General features: G+C 47.1%; 1 protein-coding gene across 1 annotated transcript; it reads left to right on the forward strand.

Annotated features, from left to right (window-relative positions):
- The first annotated feature begins 6,142 nt into the window (after positions 1–6,142).
- On the forward strand, positions 6,143–22,508 carry DIPK2B (divergent protein kinase domain 2B). Its single transcript, XM_051642313.1, has 5 exons — positions 6,143–6,514; positions 11,377–11,641; positions 18,204–18,377; positions 20,123–20,411; positions 21,874–22,508. Exons 1-5 carry the CDS (start codon positions 6,291–6,293, stop codon positions 22,212–22,214), a joined length of 1,293 nt encoding a protein of 430 aa, XP_051498273.1. The 5' UTR covers positions 6,143–6,290; the 3' UTR covers positions 22,215–22,508.
- The last annotated feature ends 2,121 nt before the right edge of the window (positions 22,509–24,629 follow it).

A 24,629-nucleotide genomic window follows, 5' to 3' on the forward strand; every position in this document is an offset into this window, starting at 1 on the left:
CAAGGTTAGTCAAAGCGATCTTCACATCATTCTCACAAGCTACCTGACTTCTCTCATCCAGACAGCAGGAACAATACAGCTGATGAAAAATATGGATTCCTGTACGCCCATTAAAAAATAGTTAACCAGAGATTTCAGTCTGATGGACAGAAACCAAATGGGACCAAAAAATTGGTATCTAGAGAGAAATACGTGGTTTGGCAAAGTTAGTAGCCTGCCAGCGGATCAAACATCTGTCATGCTCTATTCCTTCAGGGCATATCTTTTTCAAGATTTTCCCTTTATCAGGAAACTAGTTTAGAAGGAATCTCTTCATACCTGTATTTTAAATGTGTTTCACGTTGATCTTGGAAACCAGGCTGCTCTTTTAACAGCTCCAGTTCATTGGAAAGTCCATTCCATGAGTGTCTCCCTGCCATGTCATTTTTACTGTAGATGACCCTGTTTTGTGTAGAGCAATTTGATAGAAAATCTGAAGTTACAACACCAAAAAGACTGCCTTATTTTTAATCCTTTAAGCTGTTAGGACACATAATCAACAGCAAGAAAGATCTTGTGGCTTTCCCTTCTGGAACATTTCATGATGTGAAAATTCTTATTGTTTTCTATAGAAAGAAGATCCTGTTCATTTATTTAGCGAGGCGGGGGTGGGATGCTTTGTATCTTCCCTGCAGTATTGCTGAAGAAAATCACAATGCACACATCAGTGTTTCAGTTGCAGCCACGTGGACTTGAGCTCCACCTAAGGAGCTGCTTTGCTGAACGAGTGGTCCAGCAGCGCACCCAACACTGCTGCTTCTGTTTGCAAGGCCACCGCCGATGAAGCGCAAGTGCTCCTTGACAAGGAGCTTTGTTTCCTTTCCAGACAGCTCCTCCTCGTCTCTTTCCTGCATCGTTTGTGCAGGGAGTGACCCACCCACCCCAATCTGGTGTGCAGCCAATTTCCTGTTTGCGATGATTTTTCCTTAGGCTCAAGATCCTTGTGTCTCATTTTCTGCCGGTAGACACTGACACACCAAAATCTCTTCAACGCTTTGCGCCGCTTGACGCCATCTCCCATAAATGCTGCAAAGACTACAGTAGCTGATAGCATTTGGTGGCCTTTTGTACTGACATTTCAGCCATTCACAAACTAGAACTGGCCTTATCTGTTGGCCACAGTGCCTGAGGCTTTTCTTTTAGCTGGCTTTTTCTTCCAGCTGCCTGCCAGTATGCAAAGGCAGAGATTTCTGAACAGCAGGTTTCCTCTTCTGCAACAGAAGAACAGAGTTAGGGAGAATTAAAAAATAAATAAATATCACAGGTATAGAATAAAACCTATTTTCCTGTAATATTATTAGACTAGATTATTGATGTTTCTGATTAATTACATCCAGGCTTATCCAACAACAGGAATTATTTCCTGGTGAAGAAAAAAAAGTCATATTTCTATTCCTAAGTATTTTTATTGATTCAAAATGTAGAAAAATCCATACACAGACATACAACACCAAAGCTTCTCATAGTGAATCGAAGTACAAACACACTGTACCAGCTCAGCTGTGGTGTTTCACACTACCCACACCTCAGTGGCCCCTCTTCTGTCTGCATTTGTAGTCTGGGCAGTGGGTTTTGTTTGCTTATTTTTTTTCCCTCCTCTCCCTTTATCTTTCATCTTTCAGCAAGAGAAAAAGGGAAAGAAACAGGGTGGAGAGAATAATAGTGTTAAATAGAAGTTGACCATTACAAACCCAACTGGAACAAAAATTTTCTGTTGCTGATCACTTCAAAGCAGATGTTTCTTTCATAATCATGCAATCAGAAGGAAAAGGCAGAAAAAGGAAGTGATCACATCCTCCCAAGTGTTATGAGTTTTGTGGCATTCAAAAAGACACATTTTTCGTTTTGAAAGAACTGAAAATGTGTCAAGCTGCTCTAGCTCTTAATCCACACATCCAGACTGAACTGGGATTGAAGTGATAAGCAGCTCACTATCAAGTCTTTACTGGTTACTTGGCAATAGTTTAATTATTAACTTGGATGTGATTAATGAAAAATACTATTAAGAATAATCTTGTTGCACCACACCCTGGTCTGACTTCCACCCTGTCCTGCAAAGCTGCTCTGTGAGGCACCCAACATCTTATCCTGGGCCCTGCAGGCAGTGAGACCTAGGCAGGACCAATCAAGGACCTCAGAAAGAGCACGAGCCTCTATTTTTCCACCAAAATTTGATTTTTTCTGTATTTTTTTTTTGCTTTTCTGTACATGGCAGTGAGATGCAGGCCTCCCACAGCCCACCAGGCAATACTCCGTTGCTCAGCAACCCTGTACTTGCTGAAAAGTCTCTTTTGCAGCAGTAAACCTGGGCTGAAGAGAAAAATGAGGTGACATGACACCTGAAACCTGCTGCTTAGGTTGCCTGAGCAGCAAGGTTCCTATGAGCAGATGCATGTCAGTAGCAACCAGGACGCTGGTGGCAATGTCAGCTGAGGAGCAGCAGCACTGCACCTTCTGCTCCTCTGCATCTGGTGTGTTCTGAAGCATTTTGTGGTGATTATCCAAAATTAATTAATTAACTAATTAATTAGAATGGTCTCCTGCTCGGCAAAGCCATTTCCATTGTCCCAGTTAGGTCCAGACAACAGAGCTGGCATTGTGTTTTGCTTGGGGTGAGCCAGCCAGCAGCACCAATGAGATGGGGAGAGGGCAGCTGCAGTGCTTCACTGGCATGAAACTCTCCTGGGGACAGCCAGAGTTGCTCAGCTGGAAGTGGGCAAAGGTCTGGAGTGGAAAGAGGGAACAGCTGGGCTGCATTGGTGGATTGGGTGGAGTCTGGGAAGTGGGTTAAGTAAAAGGTGTATTTCAACCCATGAATACTTAGGAAAATCAGTCTGTTCCTTCCTCATCTCCTCCGGAGGCTGAAGCAGAGGAGGGCTGGTCCTCTCCCATCTTGACGAGCAGTCAGAGATCACAGCCATATCTCTCCAAACGCACAGCTATTACAGTCTGCTGAGACTTGTTGTTTTGGGGACCCAGAAGCTCCATCACCTGCAGGGTTGCAGCCAGGAGTGAAGTTGTACTGCCAAGTGCCGTCATGGAGGGCATGGAGAAAGAACAGATCCAGGGCACAGAAGCTAAATAAACTCTTTTCCCTCTGTTGGTAGAAACCCCTTCAAAAGCTTTTCTGTGCTTGGTCTGGCTTTGATAGGGCAGTACATGCATTTTGGTCCATATTAGAAATGTTTAGAAATTATAACTTCTAGAAAACTAGCTAGACTTTTCTGTTAGGGCCACCAGCTCCATGTTCTCATGTAGTTAATGAGGCAGCATAGAAATGTCTTGTTACTAGGTTTGTGAAGGTCCCATCCCATTACTAGAGCAAACCCATCAGCAGCTCCAGCAGACCCCACAGAGATCAGTGCCCTGAAAATCTGACCTTCTACTCCCACCTGGCACAAACACAAGATCTACAAGTCTACTGTGGACCCAACCATTCACCACCTGACTGTAATACCTACATCCCATGTTACTAGAAGGAAAGGAAAACAAGTACAGGTTTGACACTACCTCATTAAAAGGTCTGACAACTCTCATCAAAAGAGAGGTTGCTTTCAGAAGCGCAGCCCTTCTCGCAACGCACAGCAAGAGGTGGTTTCCCAGCTGCCATTTTAGGCTCACTCAGGAGTACTTGCACTAATTTTTAAACTTTGTTTTCAATGCTGTGAACATGACTGACTGTTTCCTACACACAACATCTGTGCTCAGGGACAGCCTAGCCTGGGCAAAAATGCTTGAGGGACCAAGGGGGCTCAGACCCTGGGGGAAAGTGCAAATGCCAGCAGCAAGCTTGAGGTGAGTATGGTGGACTAGCTCCCACTCTTTGAATAAAAAGTTGCTTTTGTAACACTTCAAAGTGGTGCAGGTGTGATACTGTAATAAAAGACAATCGTACATACTGTTCCTAGGGAAAGATAAATACCGTGTTACACATGCCTAAGCTACACAAAAGCGCAACAACACAGCCATCAAGGCATCATTAATAGAACAGAAACCCTGCTATCTGTGTAGCATTTTTTCATGCCAGAGCACAGGGTTTGCCACAGCACAGGCCTGGCTACCAGCCCCAGAGGCTGAAGCCCTATCCTTTCCATGGGTCAGCATATGGGGCAGTGGAGGCTGAGGCCCTGGGAGACAGGAGCCTGGATCTCTGCTCTTAAAATTACAATGGGAAATTGCAGACTGAAGGCAGGCAATTAAAATATTAAAGAAACTGACGGATAGGTATTACATATATTACCTAATGAAGATAAAGACAGATTGCTGGCATTAAATTTTGGTACCATCCGGGAAACAGCCGGGCAGGGATCAATGTGAAGAGAGCCAGGGTTACAGAGCTGCGGGCAGGAAATGGTGGGAAGGGCTGGTTTCTGCAGAGGGGAAAGGAGCAATGTACCAGCAATAGGAAATGCCAGGAATAAACTTCTGGATGTGGGAAGCAGTTAATACTGGTGTTTAGCTCGGGTATGGCTCTTTCCACTAACATACTTCAAAGAGCTTTATACTGGAGTATAAGGCCAAACATGAACACAGTGGAATGCAGAGCTGTGTGCTGAACACACTCCCTGGAGTACCAGCACTGCCCAGCCCCTCTCATTTGCAGCACTGGCAGAGTTTGTTACACCCCACTTCCCTCCCAGCAGGGCTCATTATCCTTGTCTGTCTGTGCTGCACCTTGTAGACAAACCCTAAATGTCACTATAGCCATTTTGTTCATAGGGACATACCAGGAGATGAAGAGACCTCCCACAAGGGCATGGAGTCAAGGAGAGACCCCAGATCTCCTATGTGCCACAACTAATGAGCTTCTGTGCTTGAAAGAGCTGCCCTGCGCTGTTAAGATCACCCTCCTCCAGCAGACCCCACAGAAAGTGAGGGGCAGTTGCAGAGCCCCTCCAGCAAGCACCCCTGTGGTTCATACGTCCCTTAGTCCCACCAGACTGTGGTTAAAGGCTGGAGGGGATAATAAAAGATGGCTACAGTGCACCTTTTTGTCCTTTAAAAAATGGGCTGGGAAATTACTTGCCCACATGGTGAGAGTAGTTCAGTTGGGGGGATGAGAGGTCTCCAAAGCCTCAGTCTGCTTCTCACTGCTCCTGCGGTGCAGTGTGCCACATGCCCAGGAGAGTCTCCTGCATTAATCAAAACAAGACAGCTGGGGATGGGAGAGGAGCAAAGCCTGGTGCCATGGCAGCAGCACTCTATGTGCTGTACTCTCTGGGGCTGGGCTACAAAAAGGTATGCCCCTTCAAGGTCTGCTTTCATGGCCTCAAGCAGCTATCTGTAGCAGCCTGACAGGGCTCATGACTGCCTCATTCATGCACCAGTGTCCAGGCCAGGGTGGGTAGCCAGCAGCTTCCATAACTTTCTAGTTTTTGCCCTAATGAGAACAAATTTTGGGTGTGATTGCAGCAGTTTCTAGGTGCATTTGAAACCTCTGGCAAGCTCCCATGTTAACCCCTGTCTCTTTCTTTAGCTTCTTCCCAGTGCCAGGACCACTGGTAACAGGTATTCAAAAGTATGCAAGTCTTTCTGAAAAGCCCCATTTTTCAAGAGCAGCTTAGAGGATGAGCTGTTATGTCAGCTGGATGTTTGGGAAAGCTTAAGGCTATCCTGCTTTCCATGGCATGAAACACTGTGGTACAACTGAAGAAACAAAACGGTGATGATTCCACCTGACAGTCTTTTCAGTGCTTCTGTGAGAAGGGGAAATTGAGCCAAGAAAACATCCCAGAAGTCAAGCCATGCACCACTGCAAATCTCTGGGAATAAAGCAACGCTGAGGGACTGGCTTCTGGTAAAACGTGTTTCTGCCACACTATTATTCCTTCCAAATCAGTTTTTACTAAGTGTCCTGCATATGCCCTTTGCTCCAGCAACAGGATATCCTTCATTTGTCTGCACAAAGCGCAGATGAGCACTTCTTCATGTTGTTTTCCAAGTCTGATGGGAGGGTCAGCAGGGGCCAAAGCAGCTGCTCCAAGTAAAGGAAAGGTAACCATGGCAACCCAAGTTATCTGCATCCTCCATGTATTTCCTTCTCCCCACCCTACATCACATCTTTCCCACCCAAAACTCAAGCCCATAGAGCCAGTGAACAGCTGGCAGGATGGGAACTGTGGCAGGGTCTCCTGCACCCGGTGCATCTTGCAGTGTTTCGGGGCTCACTGCTGCAGGCTGAGGTCATCAAAAAGAGACTGAAAGCATAGAGAGGGGTAATTTGCAAAAGGCAAAGCTCTTCACTTCTGTAGATGGGGCGCTGGATATGTTGCCCTTGCTCCAGAGTTGCAGATTTATTGATGCTGCTCCTGGTTTTGGCTCTGAGCTGTAGCCCTTCCACAGCAGCAACAGCTACTCCATCTGCGCCCCACATCAAATCCAGCTACAGTTTTGGCCGGACTTTCCTGGGACTTGATAAATGCAACGCCTGCATTGGGACATCCGTTTGCAAGAAATTCTTTAAAGAAGAAATCAGGTCAGAAACTCAGCACAGTCATTTTTAAAGTGTTCTGCATAGTAACTTGAAAGTTGTCTGTCAGTATTTCCAAGTACTTTAATGAACGACGATACAAAGAGTAACTTAGCACCCGGTTGCCATTACAGCGCCTAGTATTTTAATTAATGTCTATAAGCTACTGCTTTGTCTCTTTTCTTTTAAAGCCACACAAACATTATCAGACTTCAGCCCTGAATTATAATTTGAAAGCAGGAGTAAAAGACACAATTTTCTGTATAGAGAGTGGCTCCGAAACAATTCAAGGCAGTGATGGGGGAATGAGAGAGAGAAGGAAGATAATCAGCTTGTTTAGATGTACTGGAAGTAATTTATTATGAGCAACTTAGAAAAGGCAAAGGGGGATTATCTTTGTATGCTCCCAACAGACTGTGTTAACTACAAACAGATAAACATGCTATATAATTTTGTACCAGGTGCAACAACACAAATGTGCAGAACTTCACGTGCGTATTAACTAACATCAAAAGCAATCTAAACCTGCCTGAGGCACAAGGACTTCTGCACATCAGGTTACCTACACGCTCAAAAATAGATGGGACTAAATTATTAGTATGCTCTGGGGAGGTTTCTGTGAGAACTTGAAGGCAGAGGCAGAAATTTCATCTGCCTTGCAGTTGATGAGACATTCACTGTCCAAGCAGTAGTCAAACTGATCCCATCAGTTTTAGGTTCAAAAGCAGAGTGTATCTGAGACAGTAGGGAAAATGTTGCCAGTGTATTTGAGGAGAAAGTTAAAGGCAGGGCTTGGACGAGGAAGGGTTTATTTGGTCTGATATGATTTATGAAGCCATATGCACTTTCTTTTATAGACATAAAAGCCTGAGGGAGAGAAGAAATTATTATTGTAAAATTGTATTTTTAATGCTATAATGTGAGTATTACAATATTGGACAAATTGCCATTTTTATCTTAAACTACCCCATAAAATGTAACATGGTAAAACCATAATGGTTTGTCTAGGATGGACTTGTAATACCGAACATCCATCCTTCCCTCACTGCAGCTGGAAAAGGGCAGCTTGTAGCTTTGCTGCACCAGGGCACCCCTTGCCGTGGCACTCCAGGGGTCCCAGCCCTCAACACTTTGTCCTCTTGGCTTTCTGTCTACACAGCTCCTGCCAAGGGTGATGCCAGGGAGTGCAGTAAGGTGCAGAGGCACTAAGAAGGGCCAAACCAGCAGTGCTGGGTTTCTCTCAGCCCAGCCCAGGCTCCTGTCCCAAAACAGGATGCATTTGTAATCGCCGTGTTCATCTGGCTGACATAGGCTGGTGGGAGCCTGGAGGGGCTAGAGGTGCGTTCAAGGGTACAGGCTGCCCTACATCTTATTCTCTGCAGCAGGGTGGCACGGGAGCTGGCTCCTGCCCTGTGCCCCACCTCCTGCAGCCCCTTTGCCACTCACCTGTGTAGGTTTTTAGAGACCTGCCACCAGGTACAAAGCAGCTTCCATGCATGCAGCTTGTCACAGGTGCACCATTTCAGTTTCTCCCCCTTAGCCACTGGGGAGGCTGGGGTTGTGCAGCTTCCTTCAGCCCTGCTGAAAATAGCAGCAGCCTTCTGCAGCAAGCAACTGCCTCTGGCTGGCCAGTGGCCAGCTGCACACTGCACTGGGGAGCGGGAAAGAGGTGCTACGTGAGCGAAAGCAGGAGGCCCCCACACTGGCTTTCCTCTGGGAGACAGTGGGAAAGGAGGGTGTGTGCAGGGGGTTCAAGTGGGGTCCGGGAGTGCGGAGCTGTAAACATGTGGGAGCGCGATGCTCCTGCCTCAGGGAAAGCAGAGGGGCTTCCTAAACCAGAGACTTTTTTCTCTGTCCTGCGAGCCCGCAGTCGGTTTCCCACAAGCAGTGCAGCACAAGAATAAGTGATAACATGCAGTTCTGCTCTGAGCACTTTGGAAAGAGTAACTTTTAAAAATGTTCTCCTGAGCAGTCAGTCAGGGTTAGTTTTTTGGGTTTTGTGGGTTTTTTTTCAGGGGTTAAACTTGTTCTCCCACTTAATTTCTTAACAGTGAGGATTTTTTGGCCAGAGGAAGGTTAAATGGGGAAAAGTTTCATTGGCACTCATGCTCTCTGATCTACCCTCCTGTACCTTCTCATGTGTTCACAAAGGTGGAAGGCACTTGGCTCTTCTCTGTGTTCATCCTCATTAGAACATCCTTCATTAATTCTCTATCATTTCCAGGAGCTGCGACATACATTCACACTTGACTAACAAGTAAGAAGATGCAGGTTTTGTTCCCAGAATGGATGGTGACTCCTCTTGTGCTCTAATGTTCCTTACTTCCCTTGTCTTTGCCCAAATGTATACATCTGTAAATGAGAATACCAGAGCCTGCCCAACAACTGTCCAGAGAACAGAGAGCAGCAGAAGTTTTTGTAAAATATTAGATTTTCAAAACGCTGAGAAGCTGAGCTGACCAAAACAATTTGCAGACTTGTGCCAATGCTGGTGATGAGCTTTGGCCAAAAGTAATGGGAAGAAAGTCTGGAAAAAATTGGAATGCTTCATTTCAATGTGCTTTATATGTAATTTCTTTATTTTTGGTTTTAAGACTTAATTACAAAAAAAAAAAAAAAGAAATTAAGACTCCAAAAGCAAGCAAAATTATTTTGACTGGAACAAAATACTTTCTTTCATCAAGGAAAAAAGAAAAAAAGTTTGATTTTCTTCAGCGTTCTGGGTTCATCCAAAATCTGTAGCCTGTGACTTAGTCATTCACAAACATCTTACTGATATGTGTGTGAAAGCCAAATTAGAGCACATTCAGGCCCTTAGCTAAAAGGCTTCATACGAGAGTGAATTATTGTCTCAGCACAACTTGATGACGAATCGTGCAAGTATCTAGAGCATGTGCCAGGCCAGTGCTGCACTGCCCAGAAATGATGCCAAATACAGAATTGCTGTGGCCCATGCAGGATTCCCAGGCCCACGTGGCTCTCCCCTGAGAGCTCTGCAGAGGAAATTGCTCCATCCTCGCTCAAATTAAGGCTCAGCCCTGGATTTCACACATCCATCCTCTGCTTATGTTCAGGAGGTAGCGCTTTCCTGATCTCTGCCTGACGTGAGCTCCCCTGAACACACAAGCTTGAGTCAAATCACAAGGCACATTTGTGCTTAACTTTAAAAAAAATGGAAAGAAAAAGAAACCCAACCCACAGCAATCTCTTCCCTGTACGTGCCTGGCACACTGCACCTGCTTTGCCAGTTAGGCACTGGGAGGGGTCATGAGGCACAACAAATCACATTGAGACATAGCAGTTATTCTCTGTTCTTTAGTCCTACCTCAAAAGCAGACCAAAGGAAAAAAAAAAACACAACCAAAAACAAACAACAACAGCAAAACAACCGAAGCCAAAGAAGGTGTTTGTTTTCATCTTGGATGCCCTAATTGTAGGGAAGCTTCAATTTCATATTGGGCAAAATGCCCAAATGACTGAAATGCCTGAACCCCCCAGCCCGCTCATCCAAGGGGCCAGGCTCTTCCATTTCTGGTCAGCCTCCACTTCTGTGGCAATTTTTTTGAAGGAGCCACATGGCTAGAGCTGAAAGCCAAAGCAGGACAAGCACCAGTGCTTCAGGGAAACTGGCTTTCCCCTGCCCCTGACATCCATGCTTGATCCAGAGCTGAGCTGCACAGGATCTTTGATGGGGAAGGAGAGCAAGGCACAGCCTTCCGGAGAGGTCTCTGGTTGTGGGATGTGACTAGCATTTCCAAGTCAGTTATTTCACTGAAATCAGAGGAAATTAATCACCCCAAAATTTCTTGGTGTTGATTTCCCAACTGGAAGTCAAAGGGAAAGATCAGCTGCAGCTTCCAGATTTGTTAATGTCTTTTTATCTAACTCCAGCTAGCTGATCCTTCAGGGAACTTCTTGCCTCTCCTGTTTCACTTCTGAGCTATCAGCTTTAATTTATGGTGAGATTAAATTAGATCGTGCATTTTTACACATTCAGGCAGGAGACTTTAGAGGCAGCGAAAGTGTGACATTAGCCAAACCAAAGGTCAGAGTTCAGCCGTTCTAAAAGAGCAGGTGACAGACCTACTTTGAAAACAGGCACCACGCTCCTCAGCTCCTGCATGTGTGACACGTGTGTGAGCAGGGCTGAGGGGGCTGCTGAAACAAAAAAAAAATTGTCAGAGCCTAATTACCCGGCCCATATGCTCCCCTCCTGTGCCTGTGCAGGGGAAGCAGATCAGCGCAAGATCTCCATGGCTACAGTGGCACCACACACCCAGGGCACACGTACCCCCGTTGCACCCCCTCATCACTCATCCCTACTGCTAAAACACAGCCAGTGATGTCATAGGGGACCTGTTGATCCCAGTACTGAGTAAGGCCACCACATCATAACAAAAGGTCACTCTGGTATTTCCAAATATATTACTTGTTAGGAGGTTTTGTTCTGCAGGGTCCCTTGAAGTGCTGAGTATTCTTTTTTGGCCCCTTTCTCTGGGATTAAGGAAAGTGAAAAACTCCAGGGATTCCTCATTAACTGAGACCTTGCAGTCCTCTCCCTTCACTCCTGTCTCCCATCTGGGTGTTTCACTCCATGTCACTGTTCATTGCAAAGAATGGTTTCAGTATGAAGCAAAGATGGATGTTTTTTTTCCAAAGCACATTTCCTCAGCGGTCACCTGTGGCCTGCTCCTTCACCCCAGCACCTAGGGCCGCCTGCCCCAGGCTTGCTCAGCTTTTGCCACGTGATGGCAGAAAGTCCCTGGGGCTGGTGATCCAGGGAGCAACGGCGGTGGTGCTGGCGCTGCGCGGGTGTCCATGTGGCTTGTTAACCCGCTCTCCGTGGGGCTCTCGTTTTGGTTTGGCAGGTTTGACACCTGGCTTTCTTCTCATTTAAAAGTGCCCTCCAGCTACCTGCTCAGCTACTCGGGCAACTACACTGATGATGCCAAGAGCTGGCGGCTGGTTGACATCACCCGGCTGACCTCCAAGTACCGTCACGACCGAGCCGACAAGCGCATCTGCACCTCCTTGCTGAAGACCAAGACCTGCAGCCTGGAACGTGCCCTGCGTCGCACACACCGCTTCCAGAAGTGGTTGCGTGCCAAACGCCTCACCCCCGACCTGGTCCAGGTCTGTGTCCCATGGCCCCTTTGCCCCACACTGGTGGGCGGAGCGGGGAGAGGGAGCCCTGGGGTGTGCTGGGTGGTTTTGGAGGGGAAAAAATGGGTCTGAAGGAGACATGGCTGCAACTTGCTGAGTGGAGGGACAGTTTGGGTGATGGCCAGCCCTCTATCTCCTGCCCCAGCTGGTGGGGAGAGGGCAGCTCCATGTCCCCCCAGCTGAGCCCACCCACTGTAGGGGAGAAGCAAAAGTGGGAATAAAAGGTCTGTCATTGGGAGCCAACCCCCAGCAGCCATAAGTAGCACAGCCTGGCCTGGGCAGGGGCTTGGACCTGGGAAGAAGGACATTGACTTGTGGCTCCATGCCAGGCTGGGGCTGAAGGCCCATAGAAAGCCACACAGCCTGATGGCTTCGGGCATAGGGATAGCATAGGGCCATGGTATCTCTGCTGGGTTCTTTTTTCAAGTTTCCTGTTATGTTTCAGCGCTCTTTTTTTGTTGTTTGGTCACAAAGTTGTACCTAAAAGGGCAGCCCATGCCTTGAAGGGTTAAGAACTGGTGCAGCTTGGACCCCTCTGCCTGTGGCCAGGAGGGCAACAGGCACAGATGGTCAGAACCAGAGCCTCAATTCCTCACCTACCTCCTGCCTATAGCAAGTGATCTCAGGCACAAAGAAGTGTTCTGCCCTTTCAGTCACAGTCCTGGGGTGTCACAGGTGAAGCCAGGACAGGCACACTCCAGGCATCCTGGAGCTCACTGCCACCAGGCAGACAGTTCAGCCACGGCACAGGAAGACAGACACCCAGACAGGGCTGGAGGGGCAGAGCGGTCCAGCTTCCCAGGAGAGCCAGCATCTGAGTGTTCCCTGTGCTGAGGGATGCCACAGGCAGTCAGGGTTGGCCACCAAGTACACCAGCATGTTTTGCAGCAGCCGGCTTGTATCTGAGAGCAAAAGTCCCCTCTCCAAATGCACACACATCTCCCCAGCCCACCCAAACAACAGCAAAGCATTGCAATATCCACTGGCAAGGGGCAAGGGCCAGGGTGGAGGCTGGACATAATCTAAACAAGACCCTGGGAGGCAAAGCATTATCACAGTACTTCTCCACCCTTCCAAGAGAAAAGCAGCTGTGAAAAAGTGACTTTTTTTGGTGCGGTTTGTTTTTTTTTTCTATAAAGGCAACTGCTTCCTCCTGCCTGCATGCTGCTACATCTGCTCAGCTTTGCTGAGTGCTAAAGATACGTTGCTTTAGTTTTTCCACTTCTGTCACCCCATGGAGCCACACAGCTGAGGAAGAAGAGCTGGAGACCCCATGTTGCAGCAACAGCAGCAGGAGCAGTGTCAGGGCTAGTGCCTGAGTTGCTCCAAGATGACTCACCTGAGTCACTGTCAGTCCTGCATGACAGGTCACCCTGAAGCCATCACCCTCCCTTCCGAGGGGGTGAGGTGCAGGATGACACGTGCCTGGTGGGGAAAAATTCTTTGTAGCTAAGCTACACTGTACTTTGTCCAGTAACCCCTAACCCCGGGGAGGGTCGGGGTGTGTGTGTGTGTGTGTGTGTGTGTGTGCATGCGTGTGTGTGTGCAGAAATGCATCACTTCTACTTAGTGCATTCCTTACCTGAGCTTGTGGGCTTCAGGTGGGGACACCTCCTCCTTGGGTGGCAGACAGCAGCTCCCCAGGCACCCACTGGCCATCGCCATCCCCCAACGCAGCTCTGAAGGAGGCTGCAGGAGGGCAAGGTGGGGTGCCAGGCCCTCTGGCATTGCTGGAGTGTGCAAGGAGTTTCAGGCAGCATGCAAAACCATGCTGCCCTCAAAGCTATGTGAAACAGGAGGAGTTCCATTTGCTGGGTGGAAAGGTAATTGGAGAAATGTAGCTCTGTAGTATCTCAGATCTGATGCAAAGTTAATTCATTAGCTGAGCCCAAATCCTTCTCCCTAAAAGGCTCTTGATGTTGCTATACAGCTTTCCCTACCTCATCCTCTCTGAAACTGAATCCCTGGCTGAGCTGGCTGGGGTACACACACATGAACGCATATATGCATGCACATAGGCACATGTAGCACCATGTGGAGACTCTGACTGGGGCACTTTGGTCTTGCATCTATCCAGTTTCTTCCAGGGGGTTGAATTTCCCCATACAGCAGTGGGAAACTGAGCTGATGCTGGCTCCAGGGTGCCTCTGAAGCAAGATCCAGGGGCCAGCCTGGGGGGACATGCCCAGGGACAAACTCCCTGGGACATTTCAGTAACCCCTGCAGCTTTTTAGCTGGATAGGGCACAGGAGGCTGCAGGGAGGCCCAGACCTTTGCCTACCAGCCTCAGGATTTTTCAGCTTGTGTTTTCATGGTTCTTTGGTTCTTTAAATCAAGTGGATAAAACCTAAACTGGGATATAAATCCCTTGTAACAGCTGTTAATATAGGTGTGAATACACAGAGGAGCACAGCAATCCAAGGCCCTGGGGCCTACCCCCCACCTCCAAATTTCAGCAGCAATCACTATTTAAAATTGGGTATGAGCTCTGTGAAATGGCTGCTTGCCTCACACTGGTCTGAATTGAAAAACAGCCTGTGGCAACAACATTTCAGTCACACAGTGCATGTGAGCATGTATGTGAGGCACCAACCCCACCCACCCACAGCCCCCAGCCCTGTTGTGTGGGCCACCACAGGTTATGAAGTTGCCCCCCCAAGCTGTCCAGCATCACAGACCCAGGGATCACATTCCTCTCTGCCCACCCACTTGCCCCCCTTAGAGCCAAAAGCTGCAGGAGCACCTCCGCTTGCACCTCAGCCCAGCTGTGCTGCCCCTCTGCATTGTTGGCCGGGCTCATGCATGTTGTTAACCCAGCATGAGCTTACCTGCAGCACTGCTCTTCTGGCTTTTTTTTTTTTTTTTTTTTTTCCCCCCCCCTCTGTTTTCAGAGGAGATAACAGCACACTGCTGTTGGTGCCTAACACCACGCCCATCCCCTTCCCCAAAGCCATGATCACCCAGTGGTCCCTGTGCTCCTCTCCGTGCAGTTTTTCCTACATATTAGTGCTGAGGACAGCTAATGAACTCTGGTAATTTTGTCCTACAGAGCGGAGAATTATGACAAACAGTAACGTGCTTGAATCAAAATGACAGACCGTGAAGTAATGTTTTTACACTTTACGCTGCCTGCCCTGCCTGACCCAACTACCAGCTGAGCTGCCTGCCACAGTGATTATTTCACCCACTACAGTGAAAATCTTTACTGGATGCAGCAAAGTCTTCAGTGTTAAAATCCAGCCTGCCTCAGAGATGAGCAGGATTTAGATGGGGCTCAGCCTGGGCAGTAGCCCCAGCCACCCACTGCTTCACTCAGAAGCTCATCACCTCAAACCACTTTGCATGCTTTTCCTGTTTGAGATGGCAGAACAACAAAAAATGTGGGTTAGTTTCAGCACAGATCACCTGCAGGGCAAATTTGCAGCCCTGCCTTCAATGCACAGCCTGGAAAATGCTGCAGGCAGACAGATGAAAGCAGTGCCAAGGTGAAAAGCCAGCCATATCAAGCCCCTCTCTCTAGGATGTGCTGTTTGAAACTATTGACCAGCACCTCAAGCCAGCACCCAGCAGATGAGCTGGCACCATGGTTATGTGGCAACTTTGCTCAGTGCATAGGCAGCAGCTCGCTGATCTGGCAGCTGGTCCATCCTAGGAAAGGACAGAGGTTACCAGCCTCCCAGAGCCACATCCCAGACCTGACACCTCTTTTACCCTGGACCTTGACATCAGAAGTATGCATTGTTAAACCTGCTGGCACAAGCTGCTGGAAGAGGCCAGTAGCAGCAGTGCCTGCAGTGGGGTTGAGCCCCATAGCTTCAAGAGTGTCCTCAGTTTCTCTGTTTTGTGGGGTGAACAAAACCCTTAGATTCAAACAGCCAGGAGCTGCAGGTGTTTTGACATCTATGTCCAAATGTTTCCTCCTGGATCCCACCCCAAACTTGGTCATTTGGCGAAGCTGCACCCAGGAGCGGTATGTGGGGCGGGAGGTGGCAGTGCTCCTGAGCTGTGCCATCCATCCTCAGCTGGCTGAAGAGAAAGCAGAGTGAGGAAAAGTTGTATTCCAGAAGTTGTTTTTGTGTCAGAGTGAATTCTGGGTGCGTCCACACTGGACACACATACATATGCATACATGGGAGTTTAAAACGCATCGCATACTGTGCAGTAGGAAAAAAAAAATCACAGATGAGTGCAGGAACTGCTTATTCTCAGCTATAAAAATGCAGGTATTTAACCAAACTAAATAAGAAGCATTCCATATCAATCACAAAACAATCATCAGTCAGTCTGTCATGTCTTATTCTCTGGGGTGATAAGATGCTGCAAAGGACTTAAGATATTCTCAGACAAATCAGTATCTCCAGTGTTTCGAATATGTGCACCTCAAATTTTTCCTCCATCACTATTTACAATTCTGGCTCCTTTTCTGCTATAGGGATGTTTCCATAAGTCTACTAGAAGGGGAGGCCCGTCTCCACTGAAAAACTTGAGCAGGTGCTGAACTTTAAGCATTTGAGTAGCTCTGCTGAAATCAAAAGGCTCCACTGTCCAGCTTTGGTGGATCAGAGCTTCATTAAACTGCAGGAAGCTGCACTGATGATAGACAAGAACATGGCAACACCCAGCTCTGCTCCTCTGCTCCTGCACTGCTACTCATATGCCTGAAGTGGTTCCTCAGGAAAAAAGGAGCCGTGACCACCACATGCAGCACATGTCCATGTCTGTGTTAATAGGATAAGCTCTGACCTTGAAGAAAAAATCCTAATTATAACTTTCATGCATTTGCTGCCACCATTACTTCTGTTCCTGCTGTATACTCTTAAGGGTGTCAGGAGTTCACGTTGCAAACTCCTGGGGGCAGCAAGGCTTTCTAAGTTTGGCTGCAAATATTTTCTGAACTGCAAGACACTTTCTCCACCATTTGTCTCTGCTTTAGCACAGCTCTCTTTTGCTCATTTTTTCTCACTTCTCTTCCAGAGGGAAAGTGACAGAGTCAGCTACAATGTGCCCAAAAGTGCTGTGAAACAGAGCTCCGTAACTATCCCTTCCCCTGCCTCCTTCGATGGTTTTATATAATTAGTTGAAAAAATATTTCCTTGACAAGGCTACACAAGAGGAGGAGGTTATATGAAGACTTGTAACTAGAACTGAGAAGACTTCTGATACATTTTAAAATCTTTTTTGGGGGGAAGAAGGGTCTGCAAGTGTTGGGATTAAGCATCTCAAGTAGTTTTGACCAGCTGTTGGCTTTCAGGGCCTGTTTTCGTGCAACTGCTGGCCGAGGAAGGAGTGGTTGAGACCTCACCAGGGCCAGCCAGGAGACAGAGGAGGGGACATGGGAGGTCCAGTCCCCCCTTTTCCACCTCTGACTGGGAGAGTGGCACACTCCCCACTTTCCTTGTTTGTTCTTTTCTTAGTCATGGCTGGGTAATATAGTGTTTTATGCCAAATGAACAGTTTGTGCAGGAAGGGCCGAGAGAGACCTACCTCAGAGTTACCAAATGACTTGGGGAGATCCTGAGTCAAATCTTTTCTCCCAGCATGAAGAATGGCAGGGAGCAATGTGAGTTCCAGTGCCCTTTCCTCTGAAGCAAGAATCCCAGCCATCAAATTATAAAGAAAGCCCAAAAGAGTCAGTTTGGCTACTGGGATAATTTGGAAGAAAAAGGCTTAGCAAAAACCTGATTCCCTTCCCTAGCAGAGGCATGGCAGGGCAGAATTTTTGTGCCAGTCTTGGCAACTCTCTGTACCTTCACTCTCCTTATCTATTAAGGAAGACTGACTTCAGAACAAAGGTCTTTTTTGACTATGAAGGCATAATTTTCTATGCCATTTATCCCAGCCATAGATTGCTTGTGCAGTTTCACAAGCTAAACCTCCAAATCTGAAAGGTGAATTGCAGTGATGGCTGACTCCACTAGCCAAATAATTATTTTTTTGGTGGTGGTATTTACAAGAAATATGCAGAGGCTATTCAAGTTTGGTTTTGATAGTTAATGTGCAAATTTATCGAAGAGAGAATATATCCTGTGTTTGTACCCACATGCAGTGTTTATTTATACTTCTAAAGCATGTTTACTGACCGTAGCAAATATTATTTTCAAGAAAGCTGCTCACAGGTTAAACAAATAGCAAAGTGATCTGAAGACATTATTTAAGGAGGGAAGTGACTCACTGGCTTAAAGACAGGGAGGCCTCCCCCAGCAAGCCAGGATGCCAGGGCTGGAAACCCAGGCAGAAGGTGGAGGCTCACCAGCATGGAGCATCATGGTGCCACGCAGTCTGGGAGTGATGAGGTTTGCAGTGTTCATGGCTGCTCCATTAAGACTGGATGCTGTTGTGGAAACCTGAGTTGTGAACATGCATTTTTGGATGACGCAGGTTTTTTTCTGTGGGGGGAATTTCTGCAGAGATCCTCCCCATCAGCAGCTGTGTAAAGCACAGAAGTGCCTGTACCCCTGGCATGGGCCAAGCAGATTGCAACATCTTCAGACTGGAAAATAAACTTCTTTGCTGTGTTTTTCCCTCTCACCAGGGCCTGTCTAGCCCCATGCTGCGCTGCCCGTCCCAGCGTCTCCTGGACAGGATAGTGCGGCGCTACGCAGAGGTGCCAGACGCTGGCAGCATCTACATGGACCACCTCACCGACCGGGACAAATTGCGCCTGTTGTACACCCTGTCAGTGAATTCACACCCCATCTTGTTACAGGTACGTATCACCTGTCCTGGCTTGAAACGTCACCCCCCAGCCCCTGGCAAGCAAACCCTCGCATGAGCACTGTGCCAGTCCTCAGCTGCAGAGAATTCCCAGCCCTGGCCTTTGGCAAGGTCTCTAGTCTCCATAAAGCACATTTCTTCTATGGGGTTCAATGTCTGAATCCAGGCAGACTCCTGCAGTGTTCCTTGCATCAGCCTGTGAAGTTGTGGAAAGATATGAATGCCCAGCCTCTTAAATAAACCAGAACCCAGACGGGTTATTGCATTAGTGCATTGTGAAAACCAGGGTTTTACACGTCCCCGATAATTCACAGTGTTATGTTTGCATTGCTAATATATTACTTAAAATCACAACCTGTTTATAAAAGAGTAAGACCATGCTTCAGTGTGGGAGGACCAAGACGTGTTGTTGAGGTTGACATGGACTGGGGAGCAGAGGTTTCCCAGGCTCTAAGTGCCAGTGCTGTTTTTTCCATTTGCATGCCTTGCAAATGGAAAAGTGCAGCCTTGTAGAGCTGGAATCCCAAATACAACTGAGCTCTGAGTTTGAACGCAGAGAGCTGGTAGGCCTTGCATCCCTCCCTTGGTTCCCTCTTGACACTCCTGGCACATGGCTTCTCTCTTTTCTTACACGTCTCCTAGGGAGTACCCTCAGCCTTCCCCACCACTGCCCCACCTTTAGTCCTCATTGTTTTGTCCTGGAACTATTTGAGATACCATGAAGAGAAGAGGCCACAGTAGTATCTGTCTCCTGTCCCAGGCCACCACTGCCCCTAGCAGCACACAGGGCTCTGCCCATTTGCAGGGAATGGGACTGTTGCTTGTGCTTTGGGAGTCTCCCAGGGGTCATTCAGCCATCCCAGCCATGGCTTGCTGGGGCATGAGGCTGCAGCTCTCAGCACAGAAAAGACAGGGAATGCAGCATAGAGAGGTGAGAAAAAGATGAAATGGCTTGATTTTACATGGATGCCCAAAATGCCTTCACAGCAGAAGGGAAAAGTAGCCTCAAACATGACACTGGACTATTTCATAACCCAGGCCTTAGCAGGGTCTGGAGTGCTAGGGAGACAGAGAAGGTACAACATAAATGAGAGAAAGCTTTGTGTTGGCATGGCAGTCACATGGCTTGGCTTCTACCTGGAATAACTACTCAACTAGTATGAGCTGGAGAGATGAAGGGAGCCCAGCCCAGTGCCCACACTGTAGCACACTTCCAGCACTTCTGTCCCTGAACCTGCTAAATTCTGAGAAATGCCTGGCCATTTTGTAAGAGACAATTTAGTAAAAACTGCTTCAGCCTCACCTCCAAGGCATGACTTCAGCTGCGCAGTGCTCACGACTGACCAAAAGTTCCATAAAGATGCTTAAAATTAGCTCTTCAGTGCCTAAAATTTTTATGAATTTGAAATCTATTATTACCTTGGACTTTCTAGTTAGTATCCTTCATTAAATTGGTCTCGATATATCAGACTTCTTTCCTCTTCCTTTATTTAAAAAAAAAAGGGTGTGTGGGGGGAAGCAGCATGGCTAGTCCAGGGTGGAGCAGAGCCTCCCCTGGCTGCTGGGTCAGGATAGGGTGAGGAAGTGTGACAAACTGCTTTAGAAAGCAAAGTGTGACACCAGCGATGCTGCTTGAAGCCAGTCAGGGTGCTTGAAGGTCCCCTGGAAATGAGGTGGGTCTGTGGGCAGAATGCAGAGACCAGAGAGCAACCCTCCTGTTCCCACTCTCCCTGGCAGATCTTCCCTGATGTGGAGGGATGGCCCTTCCCACGGTACCTGGGCTCCTGTGGACGGTTGGTGGTCAGTGCCAGCACCCAGCCCCTGCGTGACTTCTATGGAGCAGCCCCTGAGGTGGCTGCCGACCTGGCCCTCCAGCTCCTCGCCATCCTCCGCTTCATGGGCACCAACGACCTCAACTATTTCTTCTACTTCACCCACGTGGACGCTGGCACCTTTGGTGTGTTTAGCAATGGGCATCTGTTCATCCGGGATGCCAGCACGCTGGGGATCATTGACAAGGAGGAAGGTACTCAGCAGGGTCTGTGGCTGCGCATCTGTTGCAGGAGGGCTTAGCAAGATAGGGGAAACAAATCTTTCACCTGCTACACTTGGCTCTGTTGCTGATTATGTTGTGTGTTTTGTTTTTTTTAATCAACGAAACATCACTTGTTAAATTAAATAATGAAAGGATCACGGAGAGATTCACCAGCAGCAAAAGCACCAGCAGCTCCTGCCACCCTAGGTCTGAGCCAGGAAGGCAACAGGCCTTTGGCTTGTGCAGTCAGCAGTTGGGTGACCTACTGTGGGGGCTTACGTCCTGCCTGGCCCCCTCTGTGGCTGGCAGCAGCACTGAATGTGCACAGTGCTGAATGCTCTCATCTGAAGACTTCCTAAATCACCTCTTTTAAAACTTTTACCACGCAAATGTCAATATTTGCAAGTAGAAATTTCATAACTTCATTTGTCTTAAGAACTGGGTCTCATCAGACTCTTTCGAAGTGCGTTTATCACATTAACAAACCACCATTAATGTTATAACAACAAAATCCCCCTTTTGTAATTTTTACATAAAATCCAGAATCGCAGAATCATTCTGGTTGGAAAAGACCATTGAGTCCAACCATAACCTAACTTTACCAACCATTAACCTAACTCTACCAAGTCCAGTGCTTAAATCATGTCCCTAAGCACCACTTCTATATGCCTTTTAAAAACCTCCAAGGGTGGTAATTCAGCCACCTCCCTGGGCAGCCTATTCCAGTGCTTAATTACCCTTCCAATGAAGAAGTGTCTTCTAATATCTATCTAACCTAAACCTCCCTTGGTGCAACTTGAGACCATTTTCTCTTGTCCTGATCAAGAGTTACGATTCACTTTTCAGAGGTTACATCACTTCACTTCTGGAAGTGGAGCTAGTAAAAGACTATTCCTCTGATAATTTAACAATTTCATTTTGAATGTTCGCATTTTCAAGAGGCCTTTGTTCAGCTCACACATTCAACTGAGTAGATCTCAAATATACAGAAGCAGCAGTCAGAGATTTTTCCACTGTGTTTCTTTTTCTTGTCCTAACAGTCATTACTGTTTATTTTACTCCAGCTAGATGAGCTGTTGTTGCAATATAATGATATTGGTTAACATGGAACACTCATGGGTTTGACTATTTGTGGTATTTTTTGTGGGAACTTCATGTTTTAGGTTAGTACTCCAGTTCTTCTCATTATTTTTTCTGCATCAGTTTGACTAGACAGGCTCCACCTCCTCTGTCAGGCAGTTCTGCTGAGATCTGTCATTCAGAAAAATATGTATATTTCAGGAGTGAGAAAACTGGCCCATAGAAAGCTTCAGTGCAGAGTACTTTCTGGTGAAAGACAGCTGTATCCTTTAGGCAGTACCAAACCTCATGTTAATACAGAGGTGCAGACATATATGATTATCCAAGATTTCACTCCTGTGCTTCTAACAACTGATTTAATTGTCTCTAATAGGGAGCCAGCTGATTGACGGCCAACAGGAGTATAAAGATATATTTAGCTGCTTGACTGTGGACTGTCAGTCTGCATTTGTGTCCTGTAACTCCATCAGAGAGAAGCACAGCCTCATCATGGTGTGTCAAGAGCTTTTGCCTAAGCTGCTGAAGGGGAAATTCTTGCAACCTGTGCAGGAGAAAATAGACAGCTTCCTGCAGCACTGTGCCGATGGCCTCACTGATGACCAGGGTGTCAACGTGGAGGTTGCAAAGCTGGCAGAGCTCCTGAAACCACTACGGTCTTGTGATTCACGTTTTGCCTACCGCTACCCTGACTGCAAGTACAGTGACAAGTACTGATGGCTTCAGAGGAGGGGTCTCTCCGGAAGGACTGGGGCAGTGTCAGCCCCCTGTCAGCACAGGAAGCAAGAATGAACCAGGGTAGATGGAAAGAGATGCACCAAATTTGGGCTTCCTCATCAAGGCAGAGGAAGAGAGAGCAGAGTGCACATGGGATTTATTGTTCGTCTCCCAGAGATGCATTTGTTACGTGAGATGTTAGACATGATGTAAGGCTTATGGATTATTAGCATTATTGTGAGTGACAGAGGCTACAGGATTAATAAATCTTGTTCATGTGTTTTGGCCTTGGAAGGGTTTTCCCTGCCATTCATTAAAAATAAACCATCCAAAGGCAGCACACTCATAACTAGCTAGATAGAAGAGCTTTATTATCAAGAAAGTCTTTGTGATCAAGATGATATATACATGATGTGGGATGGATGGAAGCATTTAAGACTTTCCTTGTGGGGATTTTTAAATCATAGATATACTGGACCACTGGATCAGTTCCTTACCATCATCCATCACAAATCACTTTTATAAAATATTTAAATTTTATTACTTTTATGGCACACAGAACAGAAAGACACAATCAACAGCATGAAAAAGCTGAAAGACCCCATGTCCCTTGAGACTTAGTTTCACTAATCCACAAATATAATTACTTTCAGTCATTCCCAAGCTGATGGGCAGTAATGGGAGACTAATGAATGTTCTTTTTTTAAGATCAGAAGAAAAACCAAGTCTGGGACGTGATTGTCCAGAATATACTTTCACAATTTTCTCTCTAGAGAAAAATGAAGGAACCATTTGCACAAAATAATTTAAATGGAAAAATTACCTTAAGAGCAGAAGCAACAGAGGCAGAGGGTGACAAATTAGTTTAACCTGAGGCCAGTGAGACTTGCTGAACACTCAACACTCCAGTGTAGGTGATGGGGCACCCACCAAGAGCTGGGGAGGCCTAGGTCCTGACCACCAAGGGGTACAGCCATCCTCATCCATTTGCCTTACAAAGGAGGAAACAGTAAGCCAGTCCCAAAAAAAAAGAAAAAAAAAAGAAAAAAAAAAAAGTATCAGGCACCTAGAATTTTGGGTGGTGGATTCTTTTCCACTGCAGTAGCTAACCCAGGGATAGACACAGGTGCTTCATTTAATGGGGGAATGATGCAAAAGTTGCAGAGTTGCAAAAAACAACTTTCTTACCCAGCATTTGTCAGTCACCATCCCATGTGCTCCCCGTGTGGCATCCGAGGCCCACACCAAACCTTCCCTTATGTCTAGGGAGCTGCCAGACCTCAGCTGAGTTTGGGACTTTCTCTTGGTATGCAGGTGCACGGGGCTCATCAAGCAAATTTGACTGAGCTAAGTCAGAAACCAGACTTTCTGGATCCCCCATGAGTATTCTCATCTTGGAAACAGTCTTCCTTTAGCCTTGGTTCAAAAAAGAAATCAGTAACAGCATAAAAGCAGAAGAATGTGTGAGTGCATTTACATTGCTAATTGTTGTATGGAGTTACCAGGAGCAGGAATGCAAGTCAAGATTTTGTATTGGCTGTGGAGAGGCTCTGTGCATGCAGAGCACCTGACCTGGGGTTCAAGGCAAGTGTAGCAGAAAGATTAGGCATCCAAAACCACAAACAGGAATGACACTGGGAAAATATGACCCAGGACATTCATTTTGCCTTTCCTCCTGGCATAAAGTATCAAGTGCACCTTTCACCTCTCAAGAAGCAGAAACAGTGAAAATAATTTGTAGGTAAATTTAGCTCCAGGCCCAGATGGCCTGACAGCAAAAATGTTTAAATATACAGCCTAAGCCGTGGCTGCAGCCCTCTTTCTTGCTTTCAGTCTATTTCTACATCATGGCTCTCTTCCAGTAAGAAAAACATGTCCTTCACTAAGATCCATAAGGCTGACTAACAATCTGTTTTCAGCAGTTTTTCTGGAATCTGTGTCCAATCCTTGGTCTGTGATTTTACCTGATAGCTGGGTGTTATTCCTGGGCCTGTTGCCCTCCAGCAAGTACCCCCACGCAGTGCCAGATGCTGGCTGACTTGTGTGGGGCTGGAGGAGCTGCTGCTTCAGCACCACTCTCGCCAGGGCCAGCAGCAAGGTGCTGCCCACCCTGGGCTGCCGGATGCCAGTGTCCTCTCAGGGCTGGAGGGCAGCCTGCTTCATGCAGACATAACTAAAATTGCACTCTGCAAAATGCCCAAAAAGCACTAAGGTGAATCAGAGAGTCATAGAATTGTTTGTGTTGGATGGGACCTTAAAGATCATCTAGTTCCACTGGAAGACTGCCCACTAGACCAGGTTGCTCAAACTTCCATCCAACCTGGCCTTGAACTTTTCCAAGGAGGGGGCAGCCGCAAACTCCCTGGGCAATCTGTTCCAGTATTTCACCACTTTCACAGTGAAGAATTTCTTCCT

This window comes from Apus apus, chromosome 1 (genome assembly GCF_020740795.1).
Source record: "Apus apus isolate bApuApu2 chromosome 1, bApuApu2.pri.cur, whole genome shotgun sequence".
Taxonomy (NCBI): Eukaryota; Metazoa; Chordata; class Aves; order Apodiformes; family Apodidae; genus Apus; species Apus apus.